A 16,779-nucleotide genomic window follows, 5' to 3' on the forward strand; every position below is an offset into this window, starting at 1 on the left:
GTACTTGAAGGTATGCCAAGGGGTACTTGAGATTTTTTTTTTTAAATATTCTAAAAACAGCAACAATTCAAAAAACCTTATTAAATATATTTATTGAATATTACTTCAACAAAATATGAATGCAAGTTCATAAACTGAAAAGAAATGCAACAATGCAATATTCCGTGTTGACAGATAGATTTTTTGTGGACATGTTCCATAAATATTGATGTTAAAGATTTCTTTTTTTGTGACAAAATGTTTACAATTAAGTTGATGAATCCAGACGGATCTCTATTACAATCCCCAAAGAGAGCACTTTTAAGTTGATGATTACTTCTATGTGTACAAATCTTTATTTATGATTGAATCACTTGTTTATTTTTCAACAAGTTTTTAGTTATTTTTATATATATTTTTTCCAAATAGTTCAAGAAAGATCACTACAAATGAGCAATATTTTGCACTCTTATACAATTAAAAAAATCAGAAAATTTTGACATAGTGCTGTATTTTACTTCTTTATTTATTTTTTTCAACCAAAAATGCTTTGCTCTGATTAGGGGGTACTTGAATTAAAAAATTATGTTCACAGGGGGTACATCACTGAAAAAAGATTGAGAACCACTGGTCTATGGTCTACCATGTTTACCTTTTGTAAAGGAATTGACTCAATTAGAAGAAAATATTGTGTGCTTATTTGAAGACATTTAAAAGTTAACTGGCTGTCCAACTTTAAAGTTAAAGTACCAATGATTCTCACACACACACTAGGTGTGGTGAAATTTGTCCTCTGCATTTGACCCATCCCCTTGATCACCCCCTGGGAAGTGAGGGGAGCAGTGGGCAGCAGCGGTGCCGCGCCTGGGAATCATTTATGGTGATTTAACCCCCAATTCCAACCCTGCACAAGTGAACACGCTGCAAGACTGATTGTATCAGAGATTTTAGATGCAAGCTGACATCATGCGATACTTGTTTTTTTCCTGATATCGGATATTAATATCAAATCAGGACACCATTAGTTTAAACAATTATTTTAAATGGTGTTTATTAAATATGCAATCACATCAATATGCATGAAACGTAGCTTAGTAAAAAAAAAATATTTTACGGTTAATTTTATCACGCATGTATACATTTTATTTCCTGGGGACCCAAATGGCTTTGATCCGTTTGAATGGCTTTTTTTATTTTTATTTACAAGGATTTTTCCCATATGATTTACCTTTAAAAAAATAAAAATAAAAAAACTTTTATCCAAAATGTTATTAATAAAAAAAAAAGTATTTGACATTAAGTGGTCTACTTATCTGTGACTGTAACACAGCAACCTCAATTCCTCTGAATACGTGTGCATAAGTGCAACCTGACGACATACAAAGCACCCGGAAAATTATACACACAATACCCCATAATAACAATGTAAAAAAGATTTATTTTATTTTTTTTGCAAATTTATTAGAAATTAAAAACCAAAAAAATCACATAAGTATTCATAGGCTTTGTTAATGCACATTTGGCAGCAGTTACATCCTAAAGCAGTGGTGAGGTACCAAACCCCAGCGGTTTCATATGCGCATTCACCAAACCCTTTTCTAGTGAAAAATTAAATGTTTTTTGTTTCCAAATTCAGGACAAAGTTATGTTTTTTTACTGGTCTCACAAAATGAACCATGCATGAGCATCACCTTGTTCAAAGAACAAAACCAACACAGTGCATGAAAACACAACAAATTACACACCTGCAAATCAGATGGAAATTAGAGGGAACATTGTTTGGGGGAATCATAATATAACGATAGGGAGAAGTTTTTATTTTCACAATGAGTTGGGTGTGTCTTGACCTCCGCGGCCGAAGCTCCACCGAACCCCTGAGGCCAACTCACCGAACCCCTAGGGTTCGATCGAACCCAGGTTAAGAACCACTGTCCTAAAGCCTTTTGGAAATCGATGCCACAAGCTTGGCACACTTTTCTTTGGGCAGTTTTGCCCATTCCTCTTTGCAGCACCTCTCAAGCTCCACTAGGTTGGGTAGGAAATGTTGGTTCTCACCCAGGATGTCTCTGTACATGGCTGCATTCATCTTTTCTCTATCCTGACTAGTATACCAGTTCTTGCCACTCCATCCCTACATCAAAAAATGTTTCACATTGTCATTCATTATGCGGTATCGTGTGCAGAATTTTGAGGACACAAATCAATTTCTTAATTTTTTTGGAATAAGGCTATAGCATTAAAAAAAATTGGAAAAAGTGAACCTCTGTAAATACTTTTCTGGCTGTGTTTGCAAGTTTACGGAGTTAATGGCACACTTTCTGGTGTGATCAATGTCACAGTAAAAAGCACATATTTCAAAATAAACTCAACATTCCGACTGGAATGTTTATGTGTCTTTGGCAGTTATGTCGAGTCGTTGTTCATCCCTCTGACCTCCATCGAGCAGAATCTTCAGTACGATCTGGTGTCCATCAGCCTCAGCACTAACCTGACCATGAAGCTCCAAAACACTGCAACTTTCAGGTAAAAGTCAAACAGTAATTTAAGTATGCTTTATGTAAAAGTATAAAAAAGTGACAATGTATCATGTAACAAATCTCTATTGTCGGTTTTTGTTTTGAGAAAAGTTTCATTCTTAACAAACACAGTGGTAGACCAAACGAGGCGCACATTGCATTCCATGACCACGCTCGTAACTCAGAATACTCACATCCTAAAGTGCTCCGCTCATTTAAACTATCCATCCATCCATCCATTTTCTACCGCTTATTCCCTTTCGGGGTCGCGGGGGGCGCTGGCGCCTATCTCAGCTACAATCGGGCGGAAGGCGGGGTACACCCTGGACAAGTCGCCACCTCATCGCAGGGCCAACACAGATAGACAGACAACATTCACACTCACATTCACACACTAGGGCCCATTTAGTGTTGCCAATCAACCTATCCCCAGGTGCATGTCTTTGGAGGTGGGAGGAAGCCGGAGTACCCGGAGGGAACCCACGCGTTCACGGGGAGAACATGCGAACTCCACACAGAAAGATCCTCAGCCTGGAATTGAACACAGGACTGCAGGACCTTCGTATTGTGAGGCAGACGCACTAACCCCTCTGCCACAGTGAAGCCCTCATTTAAACTAATTCAACTCAATTTAATCTGTTTTGCTCTCCCAATACATCACCATTTGTACACGTAACATGCCTTTTAAAAAGGAAAAACTTTTCGATAAGAAATATTGTATGAAAAACAATACAATAGTAATGCAAACAACTACACTACGAAATAAAAAAGTTAGTACCACTGACAGTCACACACTTGTTGTGGTCAAATGTACCTCTTCATTTGACCCTTCCCCTCGTCCAACCCATGGGAGGTGAGGGGAGCAGTGAGCAACAGCGATGGCCGCGCTCGAGAATCATTTTGGTGATTTAACCCCCAATTCCAACCCTTGATGCTGAGTGGCAAGCAGGGAGGTAATGGGTCCCTTTTTTATAGTCTTTGGTATGACTCAGCCAGGGTTTGAACTCACGACCTACCGATCTCAGGGCGGACACTCTAACCACAAGGCCACTGAGCAGGTTAATTGATTAATTTTTTATTAATAAACAATGTCCATTCATCCATTTCCTATACCGCTTATCCTCATTAGGGTCACGGGTAAGCTGGAGCCTATCCCAGCTGACTTTGGGCAAAAATGCATTGCAGGCTACATAAGGACAAACAACAATCTACACTCACAACCTTTATGAGAGTCTCCAAGTAACATAACTAACATACATAGTTTTGGAATGCTAGACCAACCCAGAGAAAACCCAGAGACCATGCAAACTCCACTCAGAAATGCCCAAACAAAGATTCATACTGAGACCTCCCAGATCAATACGATACTGGTATCAATCCAATACGATATTAGCAAAAAGTACAAACTTTCATTATTTTGTAGTGCTGAAAAGGCTCGATCAAGTAAAATTACTCAGAAAAATGATATATATGAAAAACACTAAAACATTATGACAAATTTATCTTCTTAAAAGGCCTACTGTGTCATACTTGATCATTTCGCAATATTGCCATATTTTTGCTGAAAGGATTTAGTAGAGAACATCGACAATAAAATTCGCAACTTTTGGTCGCTAATAAAAAAGCCTTGCCTTTACCGGAAGTAGCAGACAATGTGCGCGTGACGTCACAGGTTGTAGGGCTCCTCACATCCTCAGATTGTTTACAATCACAGCCAGCAGCAGCTAGAGCGATTTGGACGGAGAAAGCGACAATTTCCCCATTAATTTGAGCAAGGATGAAAGACTCATGGATGAAGGAATTTAGAGTGAAGGACTAGAAAAAAAAAAGGCGATGGCAGTGGGAGCAATTCAGATGTTATTAGACACATTTACTAAGATAATTCTGGAAAATCCCTTATCTTCCTATTGTGTTGCTAGTGTTTTAGTGAGATTAAATAGTATCTGAAAGTCAGAGGGGTGTGGCCACGGGTCTGTTGACGCCAGAGTCTCTGAGGGAAGTCACGGCAGCTGCAGCAGGACGGAAGCTCCGCTGATGTCTCCGGTAAGAGGCGACTTATTACCACAATTTTCTCACAGAAAACTGCCGGTTGACATGTAGTCGGGATCCATGTTTTCTTGAGCGCTCTGTTCCATAATAAAGATTCATCTTCGGGAATTTTAAACAAGGAAACACCAGCTGTGTTTTTGTGGCTTAAGGCTAAAAGCTTCCAACCTCCATCTTTCTACTTTGACTTCTCCATTTTTAATTGAACAAATTGCAAAAGATTCAGCAACACAGATGTCTAGAATACTGTGTAATTATGCGATTAAAGCAGACTACTTATAGCTTGGATATGGCTGGAAAATAATGTCCGCTACAACCGGTGACGTCAAACGCACGTGTCATCATACACGTCATCATACCGCGACGTTTTCAACACGACACTTCACGGGAAATTTTAAATTGCACTTTAGCAAACTAAAAAGGCCGTATTGGCATGTGTTGCAATGTTAATATTTAATTATTGATACTGTATATAAACAGACTGCGTGGTCGGTAGTAGTGGGTTTCAGTAGTGCTTTAAAGTAGTAATTATTATTTTGGCAACGCCTTGTGGTAACCCAGTTCCTTACTAAGAACTACGTAATTTCGATTCCTTATAAGTATTGTACATGTGTAGAATTGACAAAGTTGACAGTTAAAAGTAGTTCTGATAGAACTAAATTTAACCGGGTAGTTTTTGGTCGAAACACAATTTATCGACCCGGGTAAATCGGAAAGTTTCTGTAAAGGTTCCTGCAGTGGAAATAAGCCTATTGCATTCTATTGATTTGGTTTTGTTTAAACAATTGTAGGAAATAAAATAGAATCATTGAATAGAAAAACTGTTTTATTGATATAGTTCCACTGCCTTTCTGTGTTTTTTTACTGATACTGCCCCTGTAACTACGTACTATTGGACCCAAATATGTAATATGATCTACTACTATTTCACTTCCCCAAAAGTAATGTGATTTTATGGTCCCTTTTTCAGATCACATAGTCAATAGCACTCACCAGAAATACATTAAAAAAATTACAGTAAAAATAGTCATGTCCTGCTGTTTCATAATCCATCACTAAACTCCACTATTGTCTTGTTTCTTCACAGTAAACCCCAATGCACCTCGAAAAATGTGACAACGCTGAAATGTCTGGGTAAGTAAAATGTTGGCTTTGTTCCAATTTAAAAACATTTTCATGAGAATTTTTGACAGAAAAAAAGCGTGTTTTTTCTCAAATATATTTTTTATCCATTTTGAAATGTTTACAGAAAGTTTGAAAACAAAAGAGCTTCAACAAAGTTGAATACTTGTGTTAAACAATGCCAAAACATCAAATTATATATATATATATATATATATATATATATATATATATATATATATATATATATATACACATTTATATATATATATAAATGTATATATGTGTGTGTATATATATATATATACATGTATATATGTGTGTATATATATATACATATATATATATATATATATATGTGTGTTTATATATATACATATATATATATGTATATATATATATATATATATATATATATATATATATATATATATATATATATATGTATATATATTACATAGCCTTTCCTTTTAACAGCACTCAGTATACGTTTGGGAACTGAGGAGACCATACTATGAAGCTTTTCAGGTGGAATTATTTCCCAATCTTGCTTGATGTACAGATTTAGTTGTTCAACACTGTCGTATTTTACACTTCATAATGCGCCACACATTTTCAATGGGAGACAGGTCTGGACTACAGGCAGGCCAGTCCAGTACCCGTACTCCTTTACTACAAAGCCACGCTGTTTTAAAACGTGCAGAATGTGGCTTGGAATTGTCTTGCTGAAATAAGCAGGGGCGTCCATGAAAAAGTTGTTGCTTGGATGGCAACATATGTTGCTCCAAAACCTGTATGTATCTTTCAGCATGTGTAAGTACATATGCGTAAGCCTTGGGCACTAATCCACTGCCATACCATCACAGATGCTGGCTTTTGAACTTTGCGCCTATAACAATCCGGATGGATTCTCTTCCTCTTTGGTCCAGAGGACACAACGTCCACAGTTTCCAAAAACAATTTGAAATGTGGACTCGTCAGACCACAGAACACTTTTCCATTTTGCATCAGTCCATCTTCGATGAGCTCGGGCCCAGCGAAGCCTGCGGCCTTTCTGGGAGTTGTTGATCGCTTTCGCTTTGAATAGTAGAGTTTTAACTTGCACTTACAGATGTAGCGACCAACTGTAGTTACTGACAGTGGTTTTCTGAAGTGTTCCTGAGCCCATGTGGTGATACCCTTTACACACTGATGTCGCTTTTTGATGCAGTAACGCCTGTGACATCCAAAGTCCATTCATTTTCTACCGCTTATTCCCTTTGGGGTCGCGGGGGGCGCTGATGCCTATCTCAGCTACAATCGGGCGGAAGAGTGGGTACACATAAAGTCACGGGCATTTAATTTGCCTTGCTGCTTACGTGCAGTGATTTATCCAGATTCTCTCAAACTTTTGATGATATTACAGACCTTAGAAATCCATAAATTCCTTGCAATAGCTCGTTGAAAAATGTTGTTCTTAAACTGTTTGACAATTTGTTCACAAAGTGGTGACCCTCGCACCATCCTTGTTTGTGAATGCCTGAGCATTTCATGGAAGCTGCTTTTATACCCAATCATGGCACCCACCTGTTCCCACTTAGCCTGTTCACCTGTGGGATGTTCCAAATAAGTTTGATGAGCATTCCCCAACGTTCTCAGTCTTTTCGCCACTTGTGCCAGCTTTTTTGAAACATGTTGCATGCATCAAATTCCAAATGAGCTAATATTTGCAAAAAATAAAGTTTACCAGTTCGGACGTAAATATCTTGTCTTTGCAATCTATTCAATTGAATATATAGTTTGAAAAGGATTTGTAAATCACTGTTTTTATTTAGATTTACACAATGTGCTAACTTCACTGGTTTTGTGTATATATGTGTATACATATATATATATATATATATATATATATATATATATATATATATATATATATATATATATATATATATATATATATATATATCAAGGGTGTAACAGTACACAAACATTTCGGTTCGGTACGTACCTCGGTTCAGAGGTCACGGTTCGGTTCATTTTCGGTACAGTAAGAAAACAACAAAATATACATTTTTTTGGTTATTTATTTACCAAATGTGCAAAATATTCCACCAAAAATATTTTTCTTAGTGGAATATTTGATGTGAAGTAATCGGAAACTTGGATATGTCAATAATTCATAATAACATTGATTTTGATTAAATATTATGTTTTGAGCAATGGCAGTTTGAAATTAAAAAAAAAACAGCTTTGTTTTATTAGTCAACATTGCAACTTTTTTAAAATTACATTTTGCCTTTAAGCTTTTTTATTTCACTTTTGTTTATGTTTTTGTTTATTTTAATAGTATTTTTAGAATGTGCAGTGGGCCTTTAAAATATTAGCTTTGGGCTGCAAATGGCCTCCGGGGCACACTTTTGACACTCCTGCTATAGATAATAAAAAATAAAATCTAATAAATCTATGGGTAAAAAGCAGAGCCTGGCGACGCATGCACGTTTATCATAACTCTCTCGCTCTCGCTGTCTCCGTCTCTTCACCTCCCTCACGAATGCTGCTGCGCACAATATATATATATGTATATATATATATATGTATATATATATATAGATATAGATATATGTATATATATATATATATATACATATATATATATATATATATATATATATATATTTTTTTTTTTTTCATTTCTTGTGCGGCCCGGTACCAATCGATCCGCAGACCAGTAGCGGTCCGCGGCCCGGTGGTTGGGGACCACTGGACTATCTGCTACTACAAGCTAGCAGCTACAGAGCAGCTAAGCACACAATAGCACATAAGCTAGACATATGAAATAGGTGTCGTTACTTGAACAATATAGTAGTCTATAAAAGCCTATGTTTCAATATAAACAAGTATCAAATAATTCAAGTTGCATATTACACATACAAAGTCTCCAAGGCAAAAGAGGGTAAGAAAGTATCCGGTAACAAAACTTGTCTATGTGTTGCACAAAACAATTATGACAACACTTCAACCTTGTCGAACTATTTCACCAGAGTATGTGATGCTCACAGGTACTTCATGAGAGGGAGTTCCTCAGACCCACAATTCAAGACTCTCATGGGAAAAAAAGCAATCTACTATTTTCCCACCACACAGAATGCACTACCAACAGACCTTAACATTTGAACTTCCCTACTAAATTTTAAAACTGCCATAAAATCATGGCTCAGCATAACCTCTACCTGATCTGAACCAAAATTGATCCCCAGTAACTTTACAAAGCATCAAACAGGTCTATATGTGGCTATAGTGTATAGATATTTTCTCCTTCTGTTTTGAACAATCTTGGAGTCAACATGTGCATAGTCATGTACATAGTGTCATGTACATCATTTATATAGCCCTAAATCACTAGTGTCTCAAAGGGCTGTACAAACCACAACACAAACCACAACGACATCCTCGGTAGAGCCCACTTAAGGGCAAGGAAAACTCACACCCAGTGGGACGTCGGTGACAATGGTGACTATGAGAAACCTTGGAGAGGACCGCATATGTGGCCAATCCCTGTTAATTTCGTATTATAGGCCGATACTCAAGGCTCGAATAACGGCATGGTATCAGGAGCAAAAAGTTGTCTCGGACACCCCTGATATACTGTGGTTATCAAATGTTATGAAGTGTAGGTTTTAAGTAAGATTGTGTGTGTTTTAAATAAAGGCCTACTGAAACCCACTACTACCAACCACGCAGTCTGATAGTTTATATATCAATGATGAAATATTAACATTGCAACACATGCCAATACGGCCTTTTTAGTTTACTAAATTGCAATTTAAAATTTCCCGCGAAGTGTCCTGTTGAAAACGTCGCGGAATGCTGACGTGTACGCGTGACGTCACGGACTGTTAGGAAATATTAGCGCTGCGCACACACACAGCTAAAAGTCGTCTGCTTTAACCGCATAATTACACAGTATTTTGGACATCTGTGTTGCTGAATCTTTTGCAATTTGTTCAATTAATAATGGAGAAGTCAAAGTTGAAAGATAGAGTTGGTAAGCTTTAGCCTTTAGCCACGCAAACACACGGTGATTCCTTGTTTAAAATTCCCAGAGGTGAAACTTTATTATGGATCAGAGCGGTCAAGTGAACATGGATCCCGACCAAATGTCAACCAGCAGTTTTTGGTAAGAAAATTGTGGTAAAAAGTCGCCACTTACCGGAGATCAGCTGAGCTTGCGCCGTCCGTACAGCTGCCGTCGACTTCCATCAGACACTGGCGTCAACACACCCGTGGATACACCCTTCCGACTATCAGGTACTATTAAACTCACTAAAACACTAGCAACACAATAGAAAGATAAGGGATTTCCCAGAATTATCCTAGTAAATGTGTCTAAAAGCATCTGAATCCGTCCCAATGCAATCGCTTTTTTTTTTTAACCTGATTTTTATTTTTTTTCTAGTCTGTCGCTATCAATATCCTCAAACATGAATCTTTCATCCTCGCTCAAATTAATGGGGAAATTGTCGTTTTCTCGGTCTAAATAGCTCTTTTTGTTGGAGGCTCCCACTAAAAACAATGTGAGGATGTGAGGAGCCATCAACGGGTGACGTCATCTTCTGCGACTTCCGGTAAAGGCAGGGCTTTTCTGTTAGCGACCAAAAGTTGCGAACTTTATCGTCGATGTTCTCTACTAAATCCTTTCAGCAAAAATACGGCAATATCGCGAAATGATCAAGTATGACACATAGAATGGACCTGCTATCCCCTTTTCAATAACAAAATCTCATTTCAGTAGGCCTTTAAGTAAGATCGTTAGCACATTCAACAACTCAGTGAGCAAGAGAGTCCTGTCCAAGCCGGCCAGAAGACCAAGGGACAGAGCATTTTCTAAATAAATTTAGTACAGTCACCAGGGTTTGACTTTAACAACTTTATTTTCACATGAAGCAATACTTGGATCTAATCTATAACATGTCTCCCTCTACGATTCTGTCCTCAGAGTGTGGCGTCAGACCGAAATACAAGCCTCGTGTTAAGCACTCGGTTCAAATTGTTGGAGGACACCTCTCAAGGCCTGGTCAGTTCCCCTGGCAGGTTAGCCTCCATTTCAACAAAGTGCACCGCTGTGGCGGCGCCATCGTGTCTTCATTTTGGATTGTCACAGCAGCGCACTGTTTATTCGGGTGAGTCCGTCATTCATCATTTCCCACATACCGACAAGTCAAAACAAGATTTCATGTCAGAGTGTCCAAAAGAGCTTCCCCGCACAAAGTCGCTAGAGTTGTCACTAGTCGGATTATTTAAAAGGACAGTCTGGGATGGGTTCCAGCACCCCCGCAACCCCGGGAGGGACTAGCGGCGGAACATGGACGGATGGACAGTCTGGATCGGTCTAAATATTTGCTAAGTTATCAAGACTTATCCTTCCCGCTCGGTCTCTCTACTCTCTGGCAGACCAGGTTTCTCATGTCTAAAACCGTGAGTAGGATTCTGAGTAAAAGTCTGTGTATGCCAGGAACCCCAAATGTATGTTAGTACAAAGATGTTCAAACTTATAAAACCCGGGGCACACACCCATTTGTGCAATTTGTAGCAGAAGTCTCATGTTATTCCCGCTCCATATCCATCAGTGTAATGGAAGGCTATTCAACTACATAATGAAGAGGGCCGCACTTTCAAGAGCCCAAGGGCTCAGGAGCCGGCCATCAACATTTTAATATTTCTTTGGAAAGTGCCTCCGCAGGTTATAGGCCTTTGAGACTGTGTTTACTTAATTGCACAGTAAACATATCAGCTTTCACACTGCACTGACAATAAATTAATTATTCTGCCCTCGCTAGTCACGTTTCCAGCTTGTGCACCTAGATAGACAGATAGTTAACAGCATAAAGAAACATGCTTCAGTTTTGTTGATTATTGATGTTCCTTCTTTTGAATTATTTTTTTCTTCTCAGTTTTGTGACGATCTGTCACTTCATTTCGGTTGGTTTTCCTTGTTTTTGTATTTACTTCCCGTCAGTGCTCTTATTTTGTTATATTTCCTGTTTGTTCTGCGGAGCACTATTTTCTCCTCTCCTGCCGTTGATTGGCAGCCGGTCCACACCAGCTGCCAATCAACAGATGTCTACTTATGTTTTCACTCGAGCACTCCTCACTACTCGAAGATAATTCAATGTTTGGAACTTTTGTTGCAGGACTGTTTCTTGTTTTTTTTGTTTTGATGATAATTAAAATCCTCTTACCTGCTCTCAGCTCTCCTGGTTCTTGCATCTCGGGGTAGCAAAACGGCAGTCATGCGTTTTGCTCACAAGTTTTGTTTCTTAATACGTCCTCCTTTATTTAGGTTTGTAACACTGACAATATAAACAGTACAAAAGTATAACGTCTATTGTGTATTTTACATAAATAAGGTCCATTGTGTATGTTACGTAAATAAGATAGAAGGTTTAGCTTAATTAATACACAAAGCAAACATTGTGGCTCAACACAGTTATCACCCTCTGCTGGTCAAATTTAGCGTCACATGTATTTAACCAGTTTTAATTGCCAGAATTAAAGGAGCCATATGTAATTATTGCATGTCAAGTCATCATTAACTGGCACTGATATGTCAAAAGACATTAATAAATCATGTTCTTTTCTAATTCCTCTATAACTGATGACAGTAGTTCAGTGATATGTTTATTTGAAAATTAGTGTTACAGCCCCAAAATCTTGTTATTGTTTTCATTTCCATGTCCTGCACTCCACCGTTTTAACCAATTCGAAAGTCCGTGGGTGTGTCACATCCAAGTTGCCAGTTACGCACCGCCAACTTCGTCGAGCTACTGCCACTGGCAAAGTTACTAAACATGTCAGAACTTAGTAAATCTAAAAGGCGTTGTTATGATTCTCAACGTATTCATGACAAAGCCAGGAACAAAAGGAGGATTTGTATCAGGGATGCCTTTAAAAGATGGAGATGATTGAAGGTGGAGAAGATTTTTTTATCTGACGCCAAACTTGCTAATTTCCTCCTTGATAGGTAAGTGGGGCATTTACGTTTTTGTTTTTTTTAATTACTTGTGGAAATGGACATTTCTTATGTAAACTATATTGTCCAATACAGTCTATGATCTTCTCTAACAAATTTAGTATATTGGTGCAACAAATGCTTAGCATGCTAGCCCGGTCAATGACACATCGACATACAGGCTAACAGCGCAAATATATGCCCGTTAGCCTGTATGTCGATGTGTCATCCAATGGACAGTGCAAAATATATTTTCGACAAATAAAAACTGTGGATATGGGTAGTGTCAGTGCCCATTTTGTTTTCAATATGCTGATACGCTGAGTAAATGGATTCCAACCTTAGCACGGCTATCATGGCAATGTGAAATTAATGGAGACAGCCAAACCACAAATAATTTCTCATTCGTGTTTGCATATTGTGGACTACATGTACCAAGTTATGTGGCAATCTGAAACTTTTGAAACATTACTCTTTAAGCATACCTTGGTAAAATGTCTCTTTAGTTTTGGGCGTACATCAGTCTGCTAAGCATGCGCTAATTATTTTCACCAGTATAACCATTGCTAGCGTTGGTTGTAGTTTGTTTTAGTCTTTGTTTTCTGATAATGCTGATAATAACCATATGATTGCCCTTTGTTGTGATATTGTACGCAGGCATGGCATACTTCTTCCTAAAAATAACCTAATTTCTGTGTAAAATGTTTTGGTTATACAAAACCCAAAACAGTGACGTTTGCACATTGTGTAATTCATAAATAAAAACAGAATACAATGATTTGCAAATCATTTTCAACTTATATTCAGTTAAATATACTGCAAAGACAAGATATTTAATGTTTTAACAGAGAAATTAAATTTTTTTGCAAATAAACATTAACTTAAATTTAATGGCAGCAACGCATCGCCAAAAAGTTGGCACAGGGGCATTTTCTTACCACTGTGTCACATGGCCTTTCCTTTTAACAACACTCAGTAAATGTTTGTGAACTGAGGAGACCATTTTTTCAAGCTTTTCAGGTGGAATTCTATCCCATTTTTGCTTGATGTACAGCTTAAGTTGTTCAAGCAAGTCGTATTTTACGCTTCATAATGTGCCACACATTTTCAATGGGAGACAGGTCTGGACTACAGGCAGGCCAGTCTAGTACCCGCACTCTTTTACAATGAAGCCACGCTGTTGTAACATGTGGCCTGGCATTGTTTTGCTGAAATAAGCAGGAGTGTCCATAATTAACCTTGCTTGGATGGCAACATATGTTGCTCCTAAACCTGTATATACCGTTCAGCATTAATGGTGCCTTCACAGATGTGTAAGTTACCCATGCCTTGGGCACAACTACACCCCCATACCATCACAGATACTGGCTTTTGAACTTTGTGCCTATATCCAGATGGTTATTTGCCTCTTTGGTCTGGTGGACACGACGTCCATAGTTTCCAAAAACAATTTGAAATGTGGACTTGTCAGACCACAGAACACTTTTCCACTTGGCATCAGTCCAACTTTGATGAGCTCGGGCCTAGCGAAGCCGGTGGCGTTTTTGGGTGTTGTTGATAAACAGCTTTCGCTTTGCATAGTAGAGTTGTAACTTGCACTTACACATGTAGCGACAAACTGTATTTACTGACAGTGGTTTTATGAAGTGTTCCTGATTCCATGTGGTGATGTCCTTTACACACTGATGTTGATTTTTCGATGCAGTACCGCATGAGGGATCCAAGGTCACGGTCATTCAATGTTACGTGCAGTGATTTCTCCAGATTTTCTGAACCTTTCGATAGTATTACAGACCTTAGATGGTGAAATCCCTAAATTCCTTGTAAGAGCTCTTTGAGAAATATTAAACTGTTAAACTGTTCGACAATTTGCTCACGCATTTGTTCACAAAGTGGTGACCCTCGCCCCATCCTTGTTTGTGAATGACTGAGCATTTCATGGAAGCTGCTTTTATACCTACTCATGGCACCCACCTGTTCTCAATTAGCCTGTTCACCTGTGGGACGTTCCAAGTCAGTATTTGATGAGCATTCCTCAACTTACTCAGACGTTTTTGTCACTTGTGCCAGCTTTTTTTAAACATGTCGCAGGCATCAAATTTCAAATGAGCTAATATTTGCAAAACATAACACATTTTTTCAGTTCGAACGTTAAGTATCTTGTCTTTGCAGTCTATTAAATTGAATATAGGTTGAAAACGATTTGCAAATCATTCTATTCTGTTTTTATTCACAATTTACACAACGTGCCAACTTCACTGGTTTTGGGTTTTGTGGTTTTGTTATTGAAAAAACGCTTGTCTATTCAGCTATTGAATAGCCCCTCAACCCCTACTAAGAGGCAGTGGAATTTTGAAGTTCCTTGCCCAGTCGATCGAGCTGGATTCGGCTGCGTATCTGGCAACCTCAGTCAGGGATGAGGGGTGTGGGGTACTACAGAATCTTGACCATGATTGCAGTACCTATTCTAGACACATTTTTACATATAGCTCTTTCAAAGGCCTACTGAAATGAGATTTTCTTATTTAAACGGGGATAGCAGGTCCATTCTATGTGTCATACTAGATAATTTCGCGATATTGCAATATTTTTGCTGAAAGTATTTAGTAGAGAACATCCACGATAAAGTTCGCAACTTTTGGTCGCTAATAAAAAAGCCTTGCCTGTACCGGAAGTAGCAGACGATGTGCGCGTGACGTCACGGGTTATAGGGCCCCTCACATCCTCACATTGTTTATAATCATAGCCACCAGCAGCAAGAGCTATTCGGACCAAGAAAGCGACAATTTCCCCATTAATTTGAGTGAAGATGAAAGATTCATTGATGAGGAAAGTTAGAGTGAAGCACAAAAACAAAGAAAAAAAAGAAAAGGCGACGCCTCCAGGTGGCGGCAGTTGGACCGTTTCAGATGTAATTAGACACATTTACTAGAATAATTCTGGAAGATCCCTTATCTGTTTATTGTTTTAATAGTTTTTTAGTGAGATTGTAAAGTCATACCTGAAAGTCGGATGGCTGTGGTGAACGCCAGTGTCTCTGAGAGTAGCCGAGGAGCCAAGATCACAGCTGCCTTTTTGAGCTGCAGGAGGAGGTCGCATAATCCACTGAAGTCTCCGGTAAGAGCCGACTTAATATCACACTTTTCCCATCCAAAAACTTGCTGGTTGACGTAGAGAAACATGTTCGCTTGACCGCTCTGTGTTAATGCTTCACAACACACAAAGAAACACCGGCTGTGTTTCGGTGCTAAAGGCAGCTGCAATTCACCGCTTTCCACCAACAGAATTATTCTTTATAGTCTCCATTATTAATTGAACAAATTGCAAAAGATTCAGGAACACAGATGTCTAAATTACTGTGTAATTATGCGATGAAAAGAGACGACTTTTATCTGTGTGTGGTGCTGGGCTAATATGTCCGCTACAACCCGAGACGTCACAAACACGCGTCATCATACGCGTAATCATTCCGCGACGTTTTCAACAAGAAACTCCGCGGGAAATTTAAAATTATAATTTAGTAAACTAAACCGGCCGTATTGGCATGTGTTGCAATGTTAATATTTCATCATTGATATATAAACTATCAGACTGCGTGGTCGGTAGTAGTGGGTTTCAGTAGGCCTTTAAACAACCAAAAATAACACAACCATGATTTATTTAGATTTTTTTCAGGGTCGATAGTACCATCTTCTACTCCTCCACTGCCACCTTATTGTGACATATATGTTTAGCTGTTGCCCTCTGAGAGGGGAGGTTGGGATCAGGGGGCAGGATGAATGCATACAAGAGCAACCCAAGTTTCATCAAACCTATTTTGGTGATGTTTGGCGGGCCCAAATAAAAGTTTTGGTGGGCCGGCATCAGTTGAATAGTCCTGCTGTAATGTAAAAAGAAAAAAAAAATGTTTTCACCAATTTTTTTTTTAAGGTAATAAAAGCACAACGGTTAAAGAAATGTTATACATATATTTTTTTATTCAAAACAAAGACTAAGTAAATTTATATAAGTAGGCATGGAACGTTTCAGGTCCACCGAACCGGGTCAAGAGTATATGTGACATGTTTCTTTGCGGTGGGCTTTGAGGTGGTTTCAGGTGGTTGAGGCTGTATATTGTGCCAATCCCGG

General features: G+C 38.4%; 1 protein-coding gene across 1 annotated transcript in view; it reads left to right on the plus strand.

Annotated features, from left to right (window-relative positions):
- LOC133564351 (transmembrane protease serine 3-like) overlaps window positions 1–16,779 on the plus strand; it is a 45,275-nt gene that overhangs the window by 11,369 nt on the left and 17,127 nt on the right. Inside the window, 3 exon segments of the mRNA XM_061918586.1 lie at window positions 2,383–2,502; window positions 5,629–5,675; window positions 10,639–10,822. Of these exon segments, the coding sequence (XP_061774570.1) occupies window positions 2,383–2,502; window positions 5,629–5,675; window positions 10,639–10,822 (351 nt within the window).

Source organism: Nerophis ophidion, linkage group LG13 (genome assembly GCF_033978795.1).
Source record: "Nerophis ophidion isolate RoL-2023_Sa linkage group LG13, RoL_Noph_v1.0, whole genome shotgun sequence".
Taxonomy (NCBI): domain Eukaryota; kingdom Metazoa; phylum Chordata; class Actinopteri; order Syngnathiformes; family Syngnathidae; genus Nerophis; species Nerophis ophidion.